This window comes from Tenrec ecaudatus, chromosome X (assembly GCF_050624435.1).
Source record: "Tenrec ecaudatus isolate mTenEca1 chromosome X, mTenEca1.hap1, whole genome shotgun sequence".
Lineage (NCBI taxonomy): Eukaryota > Metazoa > Chordata > Mammalia > Afrosoricida > Tenrecidae > Tenrec > Tenrec ecaudatus.
In genome coordinates this window covers 76152021-76168524 of record NC_134548.1, presented here as the reverse complement: position 1 = coordinate 76168524, position 16504 = coordinate 76152021, and the positions used below count along the sequence as shown (strand labels likewise).

The 16504-nt window shown below is 40.4% G+C and overlaps 1 protein-coding gene across 2 annotated transcripts in view; it reads left to right on the top strand.

The window, feature by feature from the left end:
* Positions 1 to 2416: 2416 nt before the first annotated feature.
* ARHGEF9 (Cdc42 guanine nucleotide exchange factor 9) overlaps positions 2417 to 16504 on the top strand; it is a 317960-nt gene continuing 303872 nt past the window's right edge. Inside the window, exon 1 of one of the 2 annotated variants that reach the window (XM_075539602.1) lies at positions 2417 to 2858. In XM_075539602.1, coding sequence (XP_075395717.1) covers positions 2829 to 2858 — 30 coding nt within the window. In that variant the 5' untranslated portion in view covers positions 2417 to 2828. The remainder of the gene's footprint in view (positions 2859 to 16504) is intronic. The other variant, XM_075539605.1, reaches the window with a different exon arrangement.

The window sequence follows — 16504 nt, the reverse complement described above, 5'->3', positions numbered from 1 at the left end:
TTATCTGTCTTCATTTCTGCTAGAGTACTAGAATAACCATGTTCCTATATAGGGACAATCCCCTTCCCCTATGATTTATACCTCATCCCCTGTTACCATCACAGGGATTTTGTTCCAGTAGGTATTTCCTTTCCTGCACTGTTCTTAAACAAATCATCTAGGTATCTTGTTAAAAGGCATATTATAATTTATTAGGTCTGTATGAGGATTTAGGATTTTAATCTATCCGGACATTCAAATGTTGTTTCCTCAGAAAAAAAATTCCAGGACTCTCCAATCCCCTTGTTGTACTTACAATCAATTACATTAGCTGACTTTAAAGAACATACCACAATTTATAATTAACATTCTGTCTACTTATTTATAGTTTGTCTCTCCACCATTCTAAGTAAACTGGAAGGTGCATGAGAAACTTTCTCTTGTATCTCCACTATCCATCACAGTGCTTCGGACATAGAAGCTCAATAACATTCTTGAATGAATGCATCCATAAAACAAAAAACAAGCAAACAAACCATTTATTTTTAAGTGGATGCCTCATGGGTGGCAGAAATCATTGGAGACACCAAAGTGAGTAATGCATTTTTCTTGCTTTCAATTAAAGTTATAGTTCCATTTGATTGACAGGAAAATGAAAATTACAAACATGGACTAAGCAAAATTTAAATTTAATTGAGAGAGTTTATAGAAGTTCAATGAATGATGATAAAACCAGAACCAGGAGGTGTGTGGGGGAAATATTCCTAGAGATGGTATGCCTAGTGCCAGATCTTAAAGAATAATGATAGTTTGAATGAACTAGCTAGCAGAAGAGGTCTATCCAAGAATCTAAGCGTGAGTGAAAGCCCAGAGGTTTTGTAGAATCGCCAGTGCCAGACCTAACATACTTGGGAGAGAATTGAAATGTCATCCGGTCCAGAATTTCAAAGGGCTATTCAGCTTCTGCGCGGGCACCTTCCATTGGATATGTATCAAAGCAGCTGCTCAATCCTTGGCTGGCTCCACTTGCCAAAATAATTACTTGGATGAAATGGAAAAGGTGTCCTGGGAAATATAAGGTAACATGGTTGTAAACATAGTGTGATAGTGATGTCTTCATGCTAATCACCACAAGAATTTCTTTCTGATGCCATACTTTAATCCCCTCTTGCAGCATGTGTAACCTCTATTGTATAATACCATTATTTCCATTCTTGACTTGTGTGTCTGGAGCATTGGATTCTTGTCCTGTTGGGTTGTGCTCTCTTGAGCAGATGCCTTTTATCTCTAAGTATCAGCACTTAGGTCTGTAACTCAGGCTAATTAACACTCCCTGTCTTAGGTTATTAACCACAAGGTCAGAAGTTAAAACCCACCAGGCACTCCAGAGAGGATGAGACTCCCTGTTCCTGTAAAGATTTACCGCTTTGGAAATTCAAAGAGGCAGTTTCACTCTTTCCTATAGTATCACTGTAAATCAAAATTGCCTCAATGGCAGTGAGATTTTAAAAAAAAATTCAAAATGCCCACTGGCTCCCTCTTGGCATAGTTACGCCAGTAACCACAAAGAGGGCGCTTCAGCTGCTTCACAGGAGCAAAGTGAGAGGGTCTACTGCCATGAAGATTTACAGCCTTGAAAACCCTAGGGAGCAGTTCTCCTTTGTCCTGTAGAGTTGCCAAGAGTCAGAATCCACTCATGGCCGTGAGTTTTTTGGTTTGGGTTATGACCACCCCCAAAAGCTATTGTGAAGGTCATATGGAATGATAATACATGTGAATGTGACTAGTAATGTCAATTCTCAGCCGGTGTAAAAGTGCCAACTTGACTTACATTATCCAGAATTGAGGATATCATGAAAAGGTGAGTGATTTCTCCATTTGCCTATTTTGCTAATGCCCATTTCACTCAAAATAAGCAAAAATGTAAAATCCATCCACCAACAATCTACTTTTTATATTCCTACAAGTGTGAGAGAAGAGCTTAGATTGGTTTGTGTGTGTGTGTGTGTGTGTGTGTGTGTGTGTGTGTGTGTGTGTGCATATACCAACATGGGTATTATAACCAAGAGAAGCTTGAAAAGCTGCAGAGTTAAATAAAACCTCCAAGTTTGGTAGGTGTAACTTCCGACAAACCTGTTCTGTCTACTGAGCCTCCCTCCCCCTCCACTTATGGATCTGTGAAGTGGGGCTCCTAATGCCTTCCTCCGCAGAGTTTATTCTGAGAAGTGGAAGTGATAACGCAGATGAAAGCCCCAAGAAAGTACACACCGAACAGACCACTAGGAGAGAAGGAGCTGGGCTGGAGCTGTAAACGAGAGTGCTTGGCATGGATTCTGTGGGAGCACATCCTAGATTTTGGCCCCATCCCTCTAGCAACTTTGGAGAGGACTTTTCTTCATTGACTCAACACAATTGGGGAGCCCCACAGTAAACAGCATCTAACTCCAGCTCCAGGGACTAACTGAGGTGGTAGCTGCCTTCTTCGGGACAGACGTTATTCACCCTTATTTTCATCCCGCACACAATCTCCCCTTATTCCTCAAGCCTACGGGACAAGGCAGCCTTTGGGACCTTCTCCGGTAACTTCCGCAAGTCCCTTGGCCGAGCACCCCCCTCCCCCCACCGCCCCCCTTCCCTGCTTCCCCGGATCTGCTAGGCGGAGAGGCTGAACCTGCCTGCTGGCATGGAAAAACCTGACTGAAGGCGAGTTACAAGGCAGAGAGGATTGGGTTGCAGGGCTGTGGAGGAGAAAGAAGGAGCTCTCGCTTCTCCTGCCAAGCTTGCTCAGCTAGCCCGTGACAACCTGCACCAATTGCCAGGCCTTGAAGAACCAGGACTTCGTAGGCACCATGCAGTGGATAAGGGGTGGATCAGGAATGGTGAGTGCTTGTAATTCGGCTTCTCCTGCTTCAGTTTCAGTTTGTCAGCCCTGCCCCCAGCCCCTCTGCCAGCTGCCACGCACTGAGCCCCCTCGCTTCTGCCCACCGTCCTCGCGCTGTCCTTGAGATACCAGAAAGCTTGCTGTGGCCATTTTAGGAGTCCCTGTTCACCCGCCTGCTGAGGAAAGCCCCCTTCCATCACCCTCCGGGTGTGGGGTCCCCTCCAAGGATGGGGTGGAATGGGGGTGGGGGGTGAGATGAGGAGTACAGCGTAGGGGTCATTTGGGATCCAAGAGAGATTCGGGGGCTGGCAGAGGGGCTTTCTGGAAGCGGTGGGGCTCCCATGAAAAAGGAAAACTGGCACAGGGACCCATGGTGGGGGATGGTCACAAAACAGGGGATTGTGCAGGGGCTGCGCTGGGAAGCTGCATGCCACTATTCATTTGCCTCCGGGACCTGGCCAGCGCAGGGGCATGAAGGTTAGAGAAGCACTCTCCGGACGTTGCCTGGGCAAGTCCTGCAGCTCCTTCTTGTCAGCACTGGTGTCATCCTGTATCCATACGTAGGGCTTTGTCAAGGGGAGACAGCTGCAGAAGCACCCATCCTGGAAATGAATCTGGACCTCATTCCGTTAGAAAGCTCGTCCTTCCCCAGCCCCAGGGAGTATGTGCTTGTGTGTATGTGTGTTTAGTTTCATCCTCCAACCATTTATTTTATGCCTTCTTCACCTGGAAACCTTGGGGTGACTTCCCTTTGTGAGGAGGAAGTTATTGGTTGCACCCTGATGCCTCTCTGGCACTGCCAGGTATCACTCAAGACTGCTAAGAGGTTCTGGGGAATTAGAGACCACCAAGTTGTTGTCCTCAGTTTGGAGTTAGGAAGAGGAAGTTGAAGTAGGTTAGCGGGCATTAATGGGAATGTCAGCTCACACATTTGCACTGGTACCCATAACCTGCCACTGCAGGAAAGTAGCCCAGTTTGATTGGGCAAAAATGGACATTTAATTCTTTTTATTTTCCTTCCCATTTTGGAAGGGAGGAAGGAATATGGCATATTATAGGACTTCATTCAGGGGAACTGACTTCTTCTCTTCTTTAAACCTTTGTTTTGGTGGCTCTTGAAGGTATACAGTGTATATTCCTACACACAATATTTCAAGAGACCATCCTTCTCAGAGCTCCCTCCTTCTCTGGGGTTCCATAAATACTTTCAAATGTAGGACCAGAAAAGGTTAGAGCAGGAAAAGGTATTAGAGTTCTTGTCCAAGTGGCAAAGAAGAGATTCAGACAACTGGAGAGACTTGCCCAGGACCACACAGCCTCTTGGAAGCAAAGCACCTGAGTGGCCTGTTATTGTTCTCTCTGTCACTGCCCCCCCCCCCCCAGTCCCCAGCCACTGTTCTGCAAAACTGATTATCAGTGCTGAAAGAAGAAAAAGAAAGACTCGTGGCCTTGAAAATAAATATAATTTAGGATAAATAAATATCATAAGTCCTGCTTGTGGATGGAAGAAGGAACCTTCCAATCTGGTATTTTCAGTAGCTGGATCTGGGTGAGATCTCCCTCCTCTTCCAAATATATTTCAGTACAAGTACCCAGAGCTACTTAGACAGCAATTTAAATTAATGGAGAAATATGAAGTCTGGCCAATTATTATGGAAAGAGAAGAGAGAGTGGCAGGTATCTTGTAAAGATTATATAATTAAAGATTGATTACTATAATAATAGTGAATAACATATGATGAAAGCAATTACTTATCCATTTGCCAAAATTCAAGAGGTTGGACTAGTAAGCACCTTTCTAATACATGAAGCAGAAAACCCCTAGTTTTAGGTCTGCCTAACCAATAGTAATGTTCTGGGTCTCAGTTGCATTGCCTGTTAGATGAGTCTATTAATTAATGATTATCAAAATTCCTTCTGGGCATGAGATTCTCATATTCCTAGAAGTAAATGTTGGATAAGTTTTAAAGCAGTGTATATCTAGTCACCATTTGATAATATGGCTACTCACAAGGCTTATCCCCATTCTTTCATCTGCAAGACGCTTGAAGTATTGTCTTGTACTTCAAGTTTTTAATGGTATTGAGATTTCTTTTTGGAACATTTGACTATTTTAACTGTTTTTAAGTATAACTTGGAGATCAGCGTTCTTGAACATAAACCACCATTCAGAATTTTGCAGGAAAAAATTTGTTTAGGTAGTTTGAAGGTGTTAAATTATGAGTCCACTTTTGATGGTAAGGTGTTCAATGTATTTATCCATAGCTCTGCCTGGTAATGTCGATTTTGGTTCACTTGGGCAGTGTGCCTACAGTGCTGGTCTCAGAGTCACAAGTCTGATTTCAGAATGACCAACTTTTATAGTTGTCAACTCTGAAACTTGCTAATTACTAAAGTACTTTCATTTCCAGTATTCCCATTCATAAAATGGAGATAAATATTTTATTTCATTGTCTTTATTGAGGTCATTAATTAATCCCACAAAAATTATAATATACCTACTATGAATTGCCACCGATGCAAGTGCTGGGAAGGAAACAGTGAACAAATAGAAAGTCCCCACTCTCTTGAAATATTATTCTAGGCCTGGAAGGTTTTGGAGATTCAATAAATATTTACACCAATACAATATATCAGGAGACGCTCATCTTTAAGTGGAAATAAAACAAAAATCCTGGTAGAAAAAATAGAAAGAGAAGGGGTAAGATGGTGTATAGATTGGCCAGAGTATCTCTGATTAAGAAACATTTGAACAGAGATGTGAAGAAAATGAAGGAACAAGTTTTATAAGGTTCACCTTATGTCTTCCAGTTTGGGAACACAGAATCTAAGAACTAAGTCTTTCTGATAGTGGCCGCAAAAATCCATTAACCAAATGAATGATGTGTCAAGACTTAACATATCTCAGTCCTCCTGGTCTCCTGAGAATATCAGAAGAGTGATTGCCTGACCCCAAATCGTGTAGCTACTCAGTTACTGGGACAAGAGTTCAGATCTCCCAATTGTCATTCAAATATACTTTCTGCAGCCTTCAGGAAAATCTGGCAGAGGACAAGAAAAGGGAGGCTCACCTGTTATATGGCATTTATGCTAAATGTTAGCGCACTCTATCCTCACATTTGTTCCTTCAGAATGAATCTTAACATCTACATTTGTTCATTTGTTCAAATTTATATATTTATGCAACTACGAATTACTGAGCATCTACTAGGTGCCAGATACACTTCTCCCTATTGGTGTTGCAACAGAAAGTGAAGCATAAAAGTGCTCCTCCCTTCCCTGAAGTCATAGTTGCGTCCAACTTAGACACAGATGTAAAGAGCTTAAGCATCTTGCTCCAGATTAAATAAAAATCAGAATCAAGATTTAAATCCAGATTTTTCCCACGGAAAAAGCTACATTCTTCCCACAACCCCACCCCTCTACCTACTCCCTATCCACCCACCAATTCATGACCAATCTACACACCCATACATCCATTCATGCCTTCATCTATCTACCCATTTATGAAGTGCTAGGTTCTAGTGACATAGCAGGCACAGTTCACTGGATGCCATTTCTCTGTCTAGGTGTCAGCCACATAGTGTATTGGTTAGAAGCATGAACTCTGGGGCACAATTTCCTTGTTTTCAAATATGTGCACTGCCTACTTATTGTATTTGTGGTCTTGGGGAGCCCATTCAACCCCTTACTGTTCTCATCTTTAAAGTCGGGAAGATACTAGTGCATGAACATGCTATAGGATTTTGTGAGGAGGAAATGAGCTAATACACACAAAACACTTGGGGCAGTGGTTAGCACAGAATAAAAGCTTTAAAAATATTCAATTTTTAATTTTTACTTTGTTGTGAAAATATACACAGCAAAACTTTACCAATTCAAAAAGTTCTATGATATTGATGACATTTTTCAAGTCGTGCAACAATTCTCATTCTTCTGATTCTTCTTTCCCTGTTAACTCATTGCCATCTAAGCTTCCTGTCTAGCCTTTGAAGTTGCTGTTGTGCATTTGGCCAATATAAATAACTCTTTAAAAGAACATAATGTTTAATACAGTCACTTTTGACTTTTCAATTGCCTCATAATCATGCAAAAGCTAGGCATTGGATACGGAAGATTGGAGAACTGTTACATTTAAAGTATGGTGTTGGCAAAGAATATTGAAAATGGTGTGGATTGCCAAAAGAATGAAAAGAATCTGTCTCGGAAGAAGCACAGTTAGTATGCTCCTTAGAAATGAGACGGCAATATTTTATCTCACTTATGTTGCACATATGATCAGGAAAATTTACATTCTGGAAAAGGATATTGTGCTTGGTAGAGTAGAGCAACAACAAAAAAAAGAGGAAGACCCTCAGTTAGATGATTGACACAAAGGTTTCCACAATAGATCAAGCAGAGCAGTGATTATGAAGTTATTGCAGTATTTAGCATTTTATTCTATTGTGCCTAGACTTGTGGTGAGTTGGAATTTATTTCAAGGAAACCCTAGTGGCCTAGTGCTGGGCTGGTAACCACAAGATCAGCCGTTCAAAACCACCATCAATAGAAAATAAAACCATCATCAGGAGAAAAAGGAGGCTTTCTATTCCTATAAAGATTCATTAAGCCATGGAAACCTGCAGGGGCAATTTTCCTCTGTCCTATGGGGATGCTAGAGGGCTTCTATGAGTTGGAATCAACTCAATGACAGTTAGAACAACAATTGTTTGACTTTAAAATTACTTCAGGGGTAATTTGGTTTTAAGTTTTAAATATTCTCGCCTTGATTAAATTTATTTCTACATATTTTATTCTCTTCAATGCTGTGGGAAATGGCATAGTTTCCCTATTTTCCCATGTTCTGATTTCAAGGTGAAAGCTCTAAACCATTATCCAAAATGTATATTCATAGACACCACTAATTATTTTGAAAATTTTCCTTCTATTCCTATCTCGTGTTTTGATTAATAAATGGTATTGGATTTGACCTTTCTGCATCATTAGACAAAATTATGTGGTTCCTTTTATTTGGTGTATTGATGTGGTATACCATACTGTGATGGTTAGGTTATGTGTCAAGTTGGCTGCAGATATGAGAAGATATTGTTGGAGTCCAATCTCTAAATCAAGTCACAGCCTGATGATGCCTGCTTAGTGGTGTGATATCTTTAAGAGATGCTGTGGAGAATTGGCTTTCTCTCATTTCTCCTTCCTGCTGGCATGAATCCTACATCTGGTTTTCTGGGACTTGGACAAGTGGCCATTATGTGACCTTTTAGCTGTCAGCAACCTGCCATGTTCCCTGCTTTGGATCCACTGAACTCTGTCTCCACTAGCCTACAATTTTCCCATCTCTTGCTTGCTGTGGACTACTGTTGAGCGGGGCTTGACCTCTTCGCAGCTGTCTTCCTTGTAAGTGGCTGCTTTCTTGATATAAATTTCTTTCTTACAGAGATGTCAGTGACATTGGTTTTGATTTTTAGAAGACCCAGCCTAACACATACATTAATCGATTTTGTAATGTTGAACCATTCTTGTACTACTGGAATAAATCTCACTTCGCCATGGTGCATGAGTCTTATAATATGCTAGTCTTATAATATGCTAGTCTTATAATATGCTAGTATTTTGTTGAGGATTGTTACATCTAAAGCTATATAGAATTTTGGCTTGTAGTTTTCTTTTTCTTATGTCTGAAATGAACTTGCTTTTACTAAAGACTCCACATCTGTAGTAGTTACATAATCTGTCAACATGCGAAGGGGTGGGGTATAGTCTTTCAATCAGGTCACAGCCAATGAGGCCTCTGTGTAGGCATTGCCTTCTCAGGAAGATTCTGGTAACTCCTGTATTCTTCCCTGGAGCTGGGGGTTGGGGTGGGGGATACTCTCCCTGCGAGATATTATGACAAGACATATGGAACTACACTAGAGCCCTGGAGCTGGAGGAGCCATGTGGAAATCCATGCCAGAGCTGAGATGTTTCAACCACCACTGAATCCACAAGCCTTTCCACCCACAGGCCTGTGATCTTCCTGTTTTTGGTGTCATTGCATGTGTTTCATTAGTCTGAAGAGGAATGCATAGATCGGTCTTGGACATTTGGGCTAATATTGGACTTATGAACTTGATCTGGACTGGGCTGGGATTTTTTCTCAATATACAATTACTCTTTTATATAAAGCTCTTTCTTATACATATGTGTGTCTATGAATTTGTTTCTCTAATCAACCTGGACTAACACAAAGTCTATTTCAGTTTTACTTTTCCTCATTTTTTTAGCCACTCAGATAAATATTTAGGTCCAAGGGGTATGAAATGTGGAGGAATTTTTTTAAAGAAGTACAGTGTATATAGTTACATAAACCATCTTAACTAATGAAATCAACAGCAATATCCATTAAACCCTCCATAAATGTGGTTCTCTTTTCCACCCACCTGCCATCCTTCCTCCCTTCCTGCTTAATATCCTATAACTCCCCCCCCCCCACCATCCCTGACCACCTCGTAGTCATCAAAGTATTCTCTTTGGTGTAAATATCATGTTTTTCCCGTTGTTTTTCATTACAATAATGTTGTTATTAAATATTTATATTCCTAATATTGACTAAGTTTATTAAACATAATGTTCTTGGGATGTTTAAGAGAGTTGTCGTTGGGTTTTATTGATGTATAGTATTCCATTGTATGAATGTACCAGAATTTATTGATCCATGCCTCTATAATCAGAGTTTTGGGTCGTTTCCATATTTTTTGCTACAGTAAACATAGGTATGATTATGACTGTTTGTATTATATTCTTGATTTCTTAAGGGTATATACTCAGTAATGAGATGGTTGCACTATAACATATTTATATTTGCATTTATTTAAGGGTGAGCTACACTGATTTCCACGGTGGTTGTACAATTCTACAGTCCCACCAGCACTGTAAAAGCATCTGATCTCTCCACATCCTCTCTAGTATATATTATTTTGTGTCATTGAGTCTTGCTAAATGTGTCAGTGTGAGGTGGTACTAGTTATTTTAATTTGTATTTCTCTTATTGATAATATAAAAATTTCTTCATATGTTTGTTTACCAACTACATGTCATCTTTACTAAGTTGTCTACCAATGTCTTGTGTCCACTTTTTGATTTGGATATTTCTATGATTTTGTTAGATACAGTTTTCTATACATTTTGGAGATTAACCCCTTATCTGATGTATTATTACTAAACTTGTTTTCCCATCTGTGGGTTATGTTTTAACTCTTTGAATGAAATCTTTTGATGTGCATGAGGAGCCTTAGTGGTGTAGTAGTTACACTTTGGGTTGCTCCTGTGGGGCGCTCCCAGCTGCTCCTTGGGAGAAAAATAGGCCTTTCTATCTCCAAAAAGAGTTACAGTCTTGCTCAGAAACCTACAAGGAGGTCACTATGAGTTTGTATTGTCTTGATGGCAGTGAATTTTTGTTCATTTGTTTGATTTGCAGAAGTATCACATTTTTAGTTCTTTGTCTTCTATAGAATAGATACGTTTTTATTAATTTTGGTGGTGTGTTTGTGCCTTATTTTAGGGTCCTTAGGTTTATCCAATTTTTTTCGTTGATGGTCTTTATAGTAGTGTAGCTTATATTTAGGGCTTTGATACATCTTGTGTTCATTTTTGCACATGGTGTGTGGTATAGATCCTGTTTTGGTCTTTTCAAAGTGAGGGTTCAGTATTTGCAACACTATTTGTTGAAAAGGCTATCTCTTCCACCACTTAATTTGTTTTGGTCCTTTATTAAAGATTAGGTGTCTATAAGTACTTGGATGTGTTTCTGGCTTCTCAATTCTGGGTTCTTCATATCTATCATTGTACCAGTACTAGACTGTTTTGAATACTGTGGCTGGGAGTGAAAGGTCTCCTACTTACTTTTCATTAGTTAACAGTGTTTATTTTTTTTACCTAGGTTTCTTTGCTTTCCATATAAAGTTAATGTGTTGGTCTGGGTAGACTAGAGAAACAAATTCATAGACACTCATATGTGAATAGGAAAGAGTTTTATATAAAGAGTAATTGTACATTAAGAAAATAGTCCATCCCAGTCCAGATCAAGTCCATAAGTCCAAAATTAGTCCATATGTGCAAGACTAGTCCGTAAATTTCTCTTTAGACTCATGCAGCCATGCAATGATGCCAAATGCAGGAAGACCACAGGCCAGTGGGCGGAAAGTCTTGTGGATCCGGTGGGTGGTATAAGCATCTCAGCACTCGTAGGGGTCTCCACGTGGCTAATTCAGCTCCAGGGCTCTAGTGTAGCGCCATGTGTATTCTCAGCAGTAATGTCTCGCAGGGAGTGTGCATGCATCCTTCCTCCAGTGAGCTATATTTCTACTTAGCTCCAAGTGACATCATCAAGCTGAGACCTGATTGACAGGCTAAACTCTCCCCCTTCACTTTTAAGTCTCAAATTGACAACAGATTATATAACTATTACAGTCGGAGATTAGTTGATCCATTTTTAAAAAGAGTAGTGAAATTAGGTTTGGAATCACATTGAATTTGTGAAATATTTTTGGTAATATTGACATTCTCGCATTGTTTAGTCTGCTTATCCAGGAACATGGTAACTTGTCCCATTTGTGTAAGTTTCTTTTGACTTTGTGTAGGAATATTTTTTCCTTATATAAGTTTTTTGTTTCTTTGGTAATATTTACTCCTAAATATTTTCTCTTTTATGTAGTGTGTTAGTCTGGGTAAACTAGGGAAACAAATCCACAGAAACCCATATGTATAAGAAAGAGTTTTATATAATGGGTAAGTGTACATTAAGAAAGCATTCCAACCCAGTGCTGTCCAAGCCCATAAATCCAACATTAGCCCATATGTCTGACACTGATCTACAAAGTCCTCCTCAATCTCAGAAGACACATGCAATGATGCCAACTGCAGGAGGAAAGCTGAATCAGTGAGCATGTAAGCATCTCAGCACTGGCAGGGGTCTCCACACAGCTTCTCAAGCACCCAGGGCTACATCAGGGTAGGTCCACGTGGCTTCTCCTCAGGGATGTCTCAGGAAGTGAGTCTTGCCAGCGGAATCAGGAAACTGATTAAGGCAGCCGCACACTGATTCAACCATCAGAGGGCAAGAGACCCAAGAACTACAAAGGTGAGACTCACTGAGCCATTTATCTATCCTCCCTTCAATTACTCCCACATACGTTCATTGTCCTGGTGGGCACAATACACCTTAACTATCCCATGGAGTTGTTTGAATGGCATTGTTCTTTTAATATCTTTGGGGGGTATTGTCTTTCATATACACAAATCCAACTGATTTCTCTATATCAATTTTATAGTATGCTATGCGGCCAACAATTTTTAATGAGTTTGATCATTTTTTAACAGTTTGTGTCAAATTTATCATTTTAATATAATACAGTCATCCCTTCAATACTCTGTCTGATAACTAAGTTATTCCCATTCCTCAATTATGGTTAAAGGGAAACTAACTGACAGTGGCTTATTCCCCGTAAAGATCCTGAAAATGTATTTTTGGCCTTTCACTGCCATCCATAGCCTTCTGTAGACCAGATTCTCACACTTTAAGCTCAGTTTCTATTCCCTCCTTCAGATTTGGATTATATAATTAACAATTCTTGGATCACAGATGTTGGCGTGCTTCTTCCATGTGGTCTTAATTGACATTTCACTTAGATGGCTGCTAGTTTGGAAACAAGCCTTTAAGACCACAGATGCCATTCTTTTTGATAGCCAGGCACTATCTAGTTTCTTCTCATGCTTTGCTATTGCACCCATATCGTCTGTGTTTCCTGCATGAGGGTGAGTATTGAGCAAGGCTATGTCATAAGGACAAATTGTTCTTCGATAAGGGCTAGGATTAAGTGTGAGCCCAAATCCATTGTTTATGATTAAGGGTGAGCCCAATCTATGTTTTGTAACTGCCTCTGGCTCATCTTAGAGACATTCTTGTTAAATTATGGTAGAGGATCTTATTGATCATCTCATTTGAGCATAAGGACCTTCTCCTTATAGTGTCATTGATTATCCCATGGTACTGATATTAAAACACTTTTGAGAGAGGGAGATTTGAACAAGTGCAGGCTAGTTACATATCTCAGTACATGGATTATTCACTTCTATAGAATAAGTCGTTATATGACTGGATGCTATTTGCACAAGTAGTTGGAGTTGGTGGTCAGCCAAAATTTACAAAAATATTCACTGAAAATGTCAGACACAGGTCTGTCAGAATAACACCAAATAAGGTTTGAAGTAGTAAATGTCAGTCTACCTACCTACAGTTAAATACTTTTGGTATAGCTTGAGGTAGAGAGAGCCTCATCTACCTAGTGGAGTTTCCATATCTCATTCCTCTGGTATGGCTTTTGGAGCATGTTGTGTGCCTTGAAGATCCAGAGTTCAATGTCCCACCAGTATTCAATGGCATATGGCCTGCATCCTAGGAGAGTTATAGAAACTCGTCCCAATATGGCTTATTAGGAGCATAGTACCAGGCACACTCCTATACTCCCTGCAACCATATTTTCAATCAGAAAACCCACATCTAATGAGATCCTAGTGATATTGGATGTTGCCCTCATGTTTTCCTTAACACTTCATTCTCTGATCTGCCAGAGCCACTTTTAATTGAGCTATGATTTAGGGGAAACATAGGTAGGCTTTCCTGTATATCTGGAAAAGGAGGAGCTGGTATTCCTCAAAGGAACCTCTAGCAAGTCTATCTCGCTGATTCCAGAGCCTCGGTGACTCTGTGTTTGTTTGGAAGCAGTAGCCAATTAAATTTTCCACTTCCTAATTCCACTGCAGGGGACCTTCCATAGCAATTCATATCAGTCTAGCAGTCAACGGTTATCAGGTGGATGAGGGACTGGCACATTCCAAATGACTCCCCAGTGAGGTCTGCCTAATTGATGTCAGAGCCCCATTGGTAGTATATTGGCTGTGCTAGTGGGTTTAAGGCCCCTTCGTAACATAGTGGTTGAGTAGAGCTGTTAATTGCAAAGTCAGCAGTTTGAAAGCACCAGCCACTCTGTGGGAGAAAGCCTGAACTTTCTACCCCAGTAAAGAGTTACAATTTCAGAAACTCACAGGGGCATATGATTCGGCATCAACTTGATGGTAGTTTGTTTTCGTTTTAGTAGGCTCAACTTAAGTCAACTGCTTCCTATAAGTTGACAATTTTTCAGTGTGTGTGTGTGTGTGTGTGTGTGTGTGTGTGTGTGTGTTGTTGGGTGGGGAAGACTGGCATGCTCCCAATTGACCCCCCAAAAGGTTTGCCTTGTTGATTTTAAAGCAGACACGTAACCTCTTGTCTCTTTACATGGGCAGGAGTTGTAAGGGCTAGGGACTCCTTTGTTGAGGTTCTGTCCTCATTTTACATCAGCTAGAGACTTCCTTGCTAGGGAGAAAGGTGCAGAGAGTAGGGGAAGCTATTTTCCTATAGTAAGCAAATAATCATTGATTCTTGCCAATGTGCAGATCTCTGCTGTTGTCCTTTGCTCCTTGATTCAGAGTACCTCAAAGACTTGCACAAATTTCGCGTTGTATATCTTGTTATATATGTTGAGGAGGGTAAGAATTATAATCTTTTTATACCACTGTCTTCTAACATTTGTTTTTATTATGTTTACATTTATCCAAGGCAAGAACCCATCCAAGTGGCTCAGACATATGGTTTCATTTATTTGTGATTAGTAACTAATCATATCACATTCCTTAGAGTCCATTTTAGTTAATCTAAGAGGGAAAATGTTTATCAATAGTTATGAACTCAATATGGTCCCAATCCCATGTAATAGACTCATGATAAAGATTATTTATCTTGAATGGATAATGTGTGCATGTGGTAAGAAAATGCAGTGTAAAATAAGTCTCCTTTCATTCATACTGTACCTCAAAATGGCCACTGTCACCAGTTTCTGGTCTTCTTATAGAGTTATTATATGCATTTACATACCCATGCTATGTACACAGATACACAAACATTATTTTCTTCACACAGATAGAATATTCTTTAGTTCTGTACTTGACTTTTATCAATTAACATATTGAAGATAGTTCTAAATGATAAATGTAAAACTGCATCCTTTTGTATTGTTCCATATTGGTAAAGAGCTCCAGCCTCAGAAACCCAAAGGGGTAGTTCTACCCTGCCCTATAAGCTCATTATGAGTCAGGATCAACTCATTGGCAGTGATATTTTGAATCCTGTATTAAAAATTAATTAGATTGATTCCTATCTTTTTCCATGACAAATAACGTTGTAATGGTTTTAAAAAGGTTATTTTCAGGAAAAAATATTTACTAAGCAACTACTATGCCCAACCACTATACTAGGCAGTGATATGGGAGAATCAAAGACAAGATGTGCTTTATGCCTTCAATCAGCTAATAATTGTGTACGGGTGAAATAAAGTCATCTATGACAAATGTATGGGAGGTACAAAGAAGGTGATGTGGCAGTACAGGGAAGTAAGAATTCTTACAATTAAGGAAGTGGTGTTAACAAACACAGGGACAAGGGAACAACATGGGACCTAAAATGGTAGAGAAGGGGGAGTGGCAGGCCTCGTGGGGAATGATTAAGGGTAAGGTTGCGTAGAGAAGAGGTATAGCTGTAGCCCAGGTGGTGACGGAGCATGGTAGTAGGGCAGGAAGAAAGTCAAGGGAGATGGAGAAAAGAGTTAGGAGTCAAAGGGCATTTATGGAGGTCTAGACAAAGACATGTAAGTGCAAACATATATATGAGGATGGGGAAATAGATCTATGTGTCTATATTTATAGGTTAAGTATTAAGGTGGCGGAAGGACCTTGGGCTTCTACTCAAACACTCCCTCAATGGATGAATACTTTCTTTTATTAAATTGGAACTCTATGATGCTCACTCTCCCGACACAACTGCTGAAGCCAAAGTGGGTGAACAAGTAAATGTGGTGAAGAAAGCTGATGGTGCCCGTCTATCAAAAGAGATAGTGACTGGGATCTTAAAGGCTTGAAGATAAACAAGCGACTATCTAGCTCAAAAGCAACAAAGCCCACATGGAAGAACACACCAGCCTGTGCGATCGAGCGGTCCCGAAGGAATCAGTTATCAGGCATCAAAGAACAAAATATCATATCATTGGCTGCACACCTCCATGATAGGAACGCTGAAGACAAATGGGTGCATAAGCAAATGTGGCGAAGAAAGCTGATGGTGCCTGGCTATCAAAAGAGATAGTGTCTGGGGTCTTAAAGGCTTGAAGGTGAACAAGCGGCCATCTAGCTCAGAAGCAAAAAAGCCCACATGGAAGAAGCACACCAGCCAGTGCGATCACGAGGTGCCAAAGGGACCAGGTATAAGGTATCATGCAAAAAAAAGATATATATATGTGTGGATGTGTGTATATATATATATACCATATTGAATGAGGGGGGAAGTGCAGAGTGGAGACCCAAGGCCCAAGTGTCGGCCACTGGAGATCCCCTCATAGAGGGGTTTAGGAGAGGAGATGGGTCAGTCAGGGTGCGAGGTAGTACTGATGAAGAACACAGCTTTCCCCCAGATCCTGAATGCTTCCTCCCCCCAACTACCATGATCCGAATTCTACCTTGCAGGGCTGGATAGGGCAGAGGTTGTACACTGGTGCATATGGGAGCTGGAGGCACAGG